Source organism: Priapulus caudatus, unplaced genomic scaffold, assembly GCF_000485595.1.
Source record: "Priapulus caudatus unplaced genomic scaffold, Priapulus_caudatus-5.0.1 Scaffold209, whole genome shotgun sequence".
NCBI lineage: Eukaryota > Metazoa > Priapulida > Priapulimorpha > Priapulimorphida > Priapulidae > Priapulus > Priapulus caudatus.
The window spans coordinates 335,444-344,296 of record NW_014577270.1 but is presented as its reverse complement, the minus strand read 5'-3'; the positions used below and the strand labels follow the sequence as shown (position 1 = coordinate 344,296).

At 46.5% G+C, this 8,853-nt stretch overlaps 1 protein-coding gene across 1 annotated transcript in view; it reads left to right on the top strand.

Annotated features, from left to right (window-relative positions):
* Positions 1-8,042, top strand: part of LOC106807342 (neogenin-like) — a 27,626-nt gene extending 19,584 nt beyond the window's left edge. Inside the window, exons 13-15 of the mRNA XM_014809650.1 lie at positions 5,389-5,529; positions 7,062-7,279; positions 7,917-8,042. Of these exons, the coding sequence (XP_014665136.1) occupies positions 5,389-5,529; positions 7,062-7,279; positions 7,917-8,015 (458 nt within the window). The 3' untranslated portion in view covers positions 8,016-8,042. The remainder of the gene's footprint in view (positions 1-5,388; positions 5,530-7,061; positions 7,280-7,916) is intronic.
* The last annotated feature ends 811 nt before the right edge of the window (positions 8,043-8,853 follow it).

Genomic DNA, 8,853 nt, shown 5'->3' with positions numbered 1-8,853 from the left:
TCTCTCTCTCTCTCTCTTTCTTCTCTCTCTCTCTCTTCTTCTCTTCTCTCTCTCTCTCTCTCTCTCTCTCTCTCTCTCTCTCTCACTTCTCTCTCTCTCTCTCTTTTCTCTCTCTCTCTCTCTGTCTCTCTCGTTTGCTCTATCTCTCCCTCTCGTTCTCGTGCTCTCTCTCTCCCTCTCTCTTGCTCTCGCTCTCCCCCTCTCCCTCTCTCTCTCGCTCTCTCCCATGTACTCTCTCCCATTCGTTCTCGTGCTTTCTCAGTCTCACGGCTCTGCTCACTGCGTGTGTCATTGCAGCAAACTCACCTGAGCCGCCCGGCTACAATCAGCCGCCGATGTCGTACGAGCAGGCGGTCAACGCGTCGCTGCCGCACAACGCGTCCGCCTCGTCCGGCTACAGCTCCGACACGAACCGCACGCTGCCGCACCGGCCCGTGCATCCGCTAAAGAGCTTCAGCGTGCCCGGCCCGCCAGAGGGCTCTGCTCCACGCACGCCGACGCCGAAACACATAGGTGCGCGTCACGAGGGAGAGGGAGGGGGTCGCGAGGGAGGGGGAGGGGGTTGTGAGGGAGGGGGAGGGGGTTGTGAGGAGAGGGAGAGTTGTGAGGGAGGGGGAGGGGGTCGTGAGGGAGGGGGAGGGGGTTGTGAAGGAGAGGGAGAGGTCGCGAGGGAGGGGGAGGGAGTAGTAATGAAGCGGGAGAGGTCGCGAGGAGGTGGTTGTGAGGGAGCAGGCTGTTGCAAGAGAGGGGAGCAGTAAGGAGGGGGGGAAGGTAGTGAGTGAAGAAAAGTAGAGGAGGGGAATTGTGTTCTGTCGCAACAAGTTTATTTTTCTCTGATGTTTTTTTGGCCATTGCATTCATTATTCATTCTCATTAATGCTAATAATATTCCAATGATTCTACTTCGGCGAATTATTTAGGTGACGATGTTCGAATCACATATTGAAAAAACTCAAAAACTTAATCGCATGTTGATTTATTCTCAATGCTCTCATGATCAGGGTCCTTTTTTTCGCCGAACAGTTTTTTTCCGCCGCCAGCTGTCACTGTGACGTTACTCAGTCGGCGACATGTTTCTCTCACAGTGAAACCGCAGCCGGTCAACAGTCCATACAAGAAGCCGACGGTGATCGTGAATAGCACTCCGAGCAGCGCGCAGGCAAGTGGCTCCATCTATAACAAGCCGCGCATGAGTCCGATGCCGGTGGTGATGCCGCGGGCGCCGGACGGCGGAATGTTGCCGGCGGATTTCCGACCGCCACGGGCCGAGGACCCGGAAAAGATCAACAATGATGCACCCAATGTAAGCATCGGCTAGCCGGCGTTTTTGGATTTTCGAAAACGGGAGGGGGGTTGTCTCCACGCGGAGTTTTGAAACTGCCACGGTTCAATGACCGGCGCAGGTCGTGAGATTTTTTTTATTTGGTGCTGTCTGGATGTGTTTTGGACCTCGTTTTTTTAGGGAATTGTTCCGAATATAATCGGTTTTGTTGAATGAATATTGGCAAACTAAAACGTATTTTGATGAGTTATAAAGGGGTAGATTCTATAGAAGGGGTCGGGTAGGAGGCTGCCCCACCATTACATAGCTGAATATACCCTATGTAGCAATTTATTGTACATAATAATAATTGTAGACATAGGGAAATGCCTGATTGTATAGTAGTATTATAGTAGTTTTATAATAAATTTATAATAGATTAATAGTAGTTAGTATTGTAGATTTTATATTCCTGTGCATCGTTAACCTAAATCGATTCACCGATCGTATAAATTGCGAAAAATTTCTCTCGCGATATCTTTTTTTCCCACTTTAGGATAAACAGCTAGTAATATCAATTTTCTTTAAGCAGTTTGTGAGAGCTTTGCGCATACCTACTTAGCTACGTACGCCAACGAACTCTCGCTGAACTTTCGCCGCCTGTTTGCACTTCAGAAGTCCTGCAGCATCGAAGACATCTCTCAGGAGATCACCAACCTGGAGAGTCTCGTGAAGGACCTCAATGCCATCACCGCCTCCGAGTTTGAGTGCTAGAGGGCAGCAGCGTCAACTATAGAGGGCAGCAGCATCAACTATAGAGGGCAGCAGCATCAACTATAGAGGGCAGCAGCATCAACTATAGAGGGCAGCAGCGTCAACTATAGAGGGCAGCAGCGTCAACTATAGAGGGTGCTGGCAGTCGGTAACAAGGTCAATGCGTGAATGCGGGCACATGAGCGTTGTTTCTGCGCTCGCGCCGGGTTTATTATGTGTAACGTGGTCGTCATCTCTGATCGAGTATGTAACCTTTATTTTTTATTTTTTATCGTGTACCGATATCTACATCTCCGCGGAGCTGCCGCTGCGTGCTCATGGTTGTACGGATGGTTTCGGATGGTTCCGCGTAGTTGTGGATAGTTCTGGATAATTCTTCTGGATAATTCTGGAATATTCCAGATGATTCCGGAAGATTCCGGATGGTTTCTGATGATTCTGGATGGTTCCGGATGGTTCCAGATAATTTTGGATGGTTCCGGATGGTTCCAGATGATTCCGGATGATGGTGTTAACATGGGAACTGCTGGTTATTTGCATCGCCTTGCGTGGGATTATGTACAGGGTAGCGATCCGACAGTTACACACGACTGCCGGGGATAAAGAGAGAGAGAATGCGCTGCGGTGAAGATTTGTAATATACTACTTGTCGTACATAACGTGACTGTAATATAAGTCGTCTGTTGAAGTCTCCGGTTCAAGACCCGGCACAGTTGATAAGTTGTAAGGTTGTTTGTGTGTAGGTGGGGCGTGGTTGGTTGTGTGTGTGTGTATTCAGCTACGAAGCGCAGGCATATGGATGCGGTCAGGTCATATTGTCAATAGGTCCATATTGCAGATAAGACTGCTCAACATACTCACCTCACTTCTTCACGATAATGGTACCTCCCACGTCTTCCTACTCTTCCACTTCAGGGGCTTCTCCTTCCCTCTCCACACACACACGCGCACGCGCACACAAACACACACACACATGCACGCGCGCGCGCACACACACACAAACAAACAAACAAACAAACATTATTGATGATAATAACGCACATCTCCTCTGCCAGATCTTCCCCAACACCCCAAAGTCGCATGGTTGTGAGATTGCCTCTCTCATTTCTCCGAAACAGGAATGTATTCACCGCCTCCCCCAACCCAACACACACGCGGTGAACGATGGTGGTGAACCTTTATGAGTGGTTTCCCATCATTATATTATCATCGGCTGCTGCATCCATCCCAGCGTGCGTATCTACTCCCAGGTTTGACCGCTGGAGGGCAGCACGTACTTGTAGATAGCTAACATAAAAGATAACGCGCGAATCCTATACCTGTTGTTCAGGTAGATTGTATAGCTGACGTCGCATGGTGTACCCCCTTATTTATATACGATGATGAAACATTGCCATATACAGTACGTATCATTATTTTATTCGTGTATGGAAGTTTTTCGTGTCCCTATGTCGTGTGTGTGTGTGTTTATTGTGTATACGTACACGTTGTGAACAGCCGTATATATTGAGGGGAGGAGAGGGGGGAGGGGAAGAGTGGGGAGGGAAGTGACGGTGAGGGGAGGGAAGGGAAGAATCGAAGGGGAGGGGACGGAAGGGGCGTGTGTGAACAAACCTGAACAGAGCAGAAGAGACGTTGAAGAATTGTTAAGTTGATCACAGATTGTCTTGTTTACACTCGGTGTTTGCGTTTACTCATCACTATAGTAACATACTGGTTATATATATATATATATAAATTTTTGATGTTGCATTGAGTGCGGGAGAATGACACGAGCGTTGAGCTTCTGTGTGTGTGCGTTCGTGCGTGCGTGCATTACTGTTCGTGCATATGCATGACTGTGTGTGACAGTGTGTGTGTGTGTGCTTGCATACACGCACAGGCGTGTGAGTAATTGTGTGTGTGTGCGCGCGCGTGTGAGTAAGAGTGTGCGTGCGTGCGTGTGAGTAAGTGTGTGCGTGCGTGCGCGTGAGTAACTGTGCGTGCGCTTGCGAGTCGCGTCGCGGTGTAACGAGTTCTTTTCAAACGAACAGGCAACACGTCGTCGAGCCACAGTACGCCCGCGAGCACGGTCGAGCGCGACAAGCCGCCCCAGGCCGGCGTGACCAAGGTGGTCAAGCCAAAACCCATTATTATCCCTCTAGATCCGGCTGCTCAAAGGCCTCAGCCACGCGAACGTAAGTAGGAGGTCGGCTGCCGGCTGCCGGACACCCCCTCCCCTACCTGATGCACTCCAGCTTTATGTGGATTCACTCACACGCACTGCAAGCCCCCGCTGCTCGGCTGCTGTTGGCTAACACACCATGGCTTTTGATTATTTACAGGTCACCGCTGTGTACTACTACTACTAACTAACTTTTCTTCGCGTGCTCGCTCTTCCGCTGGCTTGTTATCACTGTGATGGTGATGGTTTTGTTGTTGTTGTTGTTGTTGTCGTAGTTATTGCTTTTTATACTAATACGTCGTTGTCGGGGGTGACGCGGCGGCGGCGGCGTCTGTTGCTGGGAGTCTTATGTGAGAAGGAGGATCAGGCAACTGTTGTTTTACTTAACTTGTTAGCGCCTCTCTGCTTCTGCACACTGACCGATCTTTGTTTGCTAACTCCTCCTTTGGACACTGACTGGTCTTTTTCGACTAACTCCTTTTTGGATACTGACTCTTTCCTTTGTCCACGACATTGGTTCCTCCCTGAATACTGACCATTTTCTTTGTCCTTTACATTAGATCTTCCCTGAATACCGACTCCTTTTATTTTCGTCCTCTAACCTGGTTTCCATCTCAATATTGACTCCCAACTTTGTCCCCTTCATTGGTACCTCCATGAATACGGTCTCCTTCCTTTGTCCCCTACATTGGTTTCTTCCTAACCACTTACTCCACCTTTTGTCCCTTACATTGGTTTCTTCCTGACCACTGACTTTATACATATTATATATATATATATATATATATATTTATATAAAATTATATATATAATGATATATAGTAAACAAACCATCGTCGGACCGTATATAGCATAGTATGGCAGTATTAGTTGTATTAGTAGTTGCTTTATGATAATAAATAATGTTATAATTTCACAAAAAATCTCTTGACTTTTTAAACGAACCACCGTTGGACCGTATATAGCATAGTATATATAATAAATAATATTACAATTTCACAAAAAATCTTGTGACTTTGACACTCGCTCTAGTGGTTATTTACGTTCACTAGGTTTTTATTTTAATATATTTTATTTTGCTCTCCAAAGGGTAGCTGATCCCCTTGCCCACCTCCCCCTGAGGCTGCAGCCCTGCGACACTCTGTGCTTTGCGTGTTTGTTTGCTGACTGCTGCCGGCTTTCCTTGCAGCTCCGCACACTGCGCCTCGCGATCTCACCATTGTACCCGTCGAAAACAACCCGACAGCGATCAACCTCAACTGGCAACCACCCAAGGTGCCCAACGGACAGATCACAGGTAATCACGCTGTCGTGCTGGTGGGCCCGGCAGGTGCGTCGCCTCCCACCTGCAGCTGTCGCATCGCTGAACCCTAGCTGTCCCCTCCTGACTGACGACCTCTTGCTGACCTTCTGGTGACCCCCTACTGACCAATGACCCCCCTGCTAACCCCTACTGACCTCTTGCTGACCTCCTGCTGGCCCCGTACTGACTTGCTGACCTCTACTGATCTCCTGCTGACCTCTACTGATCTCCTGCTGGCCCCTGGTGACCCCCTACTGACCAATGACCCCCCTGCTAACCCCTACTGACCTCCTGCTGACCTCTACTGATCTCCTGCTGGCCCCGTACTGACCTGCTGACCTCTACTGATCTCCTGCTGACCTCTACTGATCTCCTGCTGGCCCCTGCTGACCCCGTACTGACCTGCTAACCAAATGATGACTTTTCGCTGACCCAATTGAGGGAGGAGGAGGGAGTTGTGAGGGAAGGGTGGGGTGGTCGCGAGTGTGGGGGAGAGGGTTGCGAGGAGCTGGTTCTGAGGGAGCAGGCTGTTGCCAGAGAGGGGAGCAGTAAGGAGGGGGGGAAGGTAGTGAGTGAAGAAAAGTAGAGGAGGGGAATTGTGTTCTGTCGCAACAAGTTTATTTTTCTCTGATGTTTTTTTGGCCATTGCATTCATTATTCATTCTCATTAATGCTAATAATATTCCAATGATTCTACTTCGGCGAATTATTTAGGTAAAGATATCTAAAAAACTCAAAAACTTAATAGCATGTTGATTTATTCTCAATGCTCTCATGATCAGGGGGCCGTTGTCAGAAACAAAATTAGTCGCAACATTAGTCTTACCATTAACTTCCACTCGTAAACCGTTGACAGAAACATCGTAAGGTTACGAGAACGAAAAATCGTCCCAAATATCCTCATAACATTACGAGAGCTCAGACCCTCTCGTAACTTTAATATAAAGTTGAAAATAACACATTTACACTACGAATTACAATTATAGTGATATTATATTTTGTAATAATGAATAAAATGTGTGTTTTTCTTGAAAAACACATCAAAATCATTAATTATCTACCGCTAATAAAACAAAACAATACATTTACAAATGGCGTATGGCATTTGTTCTCTTGTTCTAAAGGTTTTCCACGCTTGCCACGACTCTCGCATCTCGCGTTACAGTGTGAGAATTTGTCTTGTTGTGCAGAATTAATTCATGACCACGGCGTTTTTCATCAAATATTATTTATATGTGGTTAGCCATCATAATATGCATAAATTACTGTGATGTACAATAAATGTGTATGAATTTGAATTTTGTGATTGATTCTCATCCAATCAGCAGTCTTGTGATGAAGTTCCTGTTATCCTAAGTTTTCTAATACTGTAATAGCTGCGATGTGTTTCTGTCAACGCTAGTCTCGCAACATTAGCATTAGTCGTAAGTGTTATCGTAGCATTAACTTTACGATGTTTCTGACAACGGGCCCCAGGGTTCTGTGTTCTCCGAACAGTTTTTTTCCACCGCCAGCTGTCACTGTGACGTTACTCAGTCGTCGACATGTTTCTCTCACAGTGAAACCGCAGCCGGTCAACAGTCCATACAAGAAGCCGACGGTGATCGTGAATAGCACTCCGAGCAGTGCGCAGGCAAGTGGCTCCATCTATAACAAGCCGCGCATGAGTCCGATGCCGGTGGTGATGCCGCGGGCGCCGGACGGCGGAATGTTGCCGGCGGATTTCCGACCGCCACGGGCCGAGGACCCGGAAAAGATCAACAATGATGCACCCAATGTAAGCATCGGCTAGCCGGCGTTTTTGGATTTTCGAAAACGGGAGGGGGGTTGTCTCCACGCGGAGTTTTGAAACTGCCACGGTTCAATGACTGGCGCAGGTCGTGAGATTTTTTTTATTTGGTGCTGCCTGGATGTGTTTTGGACCTCGTTTTTTTAGGGAATTGTTCCAAATATAATTGGTTTTGTTGCTCAAAATGAATATTGGCAAACTAAAACGTATTTTGATGAGTTATAAAGGGGTAGATTCTATAGAAGGGGTAGGGTAGGAGGCTGGCCCACCATTACATAGCTGAATATACCCTATGTAGCAATTCATTGTACATAATAATAATTGTAGACATAGGGAAATGCCTGATTGTATAGTAGTATTATAGTAGTTTTATAATAAATTTATAATAGATTAATAGTAGTTAGTATTGTAGATTTTATATTCCTGTGCATCGCTAACCTAAATCGTTTCACTGATCGTATAAATTGCGAAAAATTTCTCTCGCGATATCTTTTCTCCCACTTTAGGATAAACAGCTAGTAATATCAATTTTCTTTAAGCAGTTTGTGAGAGCTTTGCGCATACCTACTTAGCTACGTACGCCAACGAACTCTCGCTGAACTTTCGCCACCTGTTTGCACTTCAGAAGTCCTCCAGCATTGAAGACATCTCGCAGGAGATCACGAACCTGGAGAGTCTCGTGAAGGACCTCAACGCCATCACCGCCTCCGAGTTTGAGTGCTAGAGGGCAGCAGCGTCAACTATAGAGGGCAGCAGCTGAGAGAGCAGGAGAAAAAGACTTTGACAGTTTTATTTTTAGCTGTGTAGTTTTACAATTCTACTGATACAACTTGCCTATTATTATAGCACAAACTAAATATGGAAGATTGGTAGGAGAGAGAAAATACAAAAATAAGGGTAAAAAGTGGATGCGAGTGTCAAACACCTATCTATATGTGACGATTCCTCTCGCCCCTGTGTGTGTATCCATCTGCACATCGTGTTGCCATGACAACAGGGTAATTCGAAACCATAACAACACGCTGAGGTGTGCTACTGAAGTCTGTTTGTTTCCCGATAACTCCCTAAATCTATATGTAATCATTTATGATTGCATAACAGGAACTGTAGGGTTCTAATAAAGGACGTTGTAACTTATTACTGTCGTGTGTAACCCTTGTGAGACATATTTTCAATGGCAGTAAGTCTAGTATCACAAGTTCATTACGTTATCATGCACTGGCGACAGTATAGGCCCTAATGTTACGAGTGTATAAGCCCCTGCAAGGACATATCACTCCGGTGACCGTCACGTGTGTAAATGACGCTCTTGTGTCGTACTATGTAGAGTCCCTGTATACAGACTAGTACTATGGCTGGCCTAGTACTATGGCTGTGGATGCAGAGTAATACTCTCGGTACTGTAATCACGTGACTTCTATATTTTCCCTCTGCTGTCACGTGAGGAGTTAAACTTTGTGTAAGTATCATGTTTGCGTTCGCAGTGTTGTCGTGTTTGTTTCCAACAGGTCTACGGAACAACTATTTAAGATGCTCGCGAATTGATTGTGTGTATAAACGAA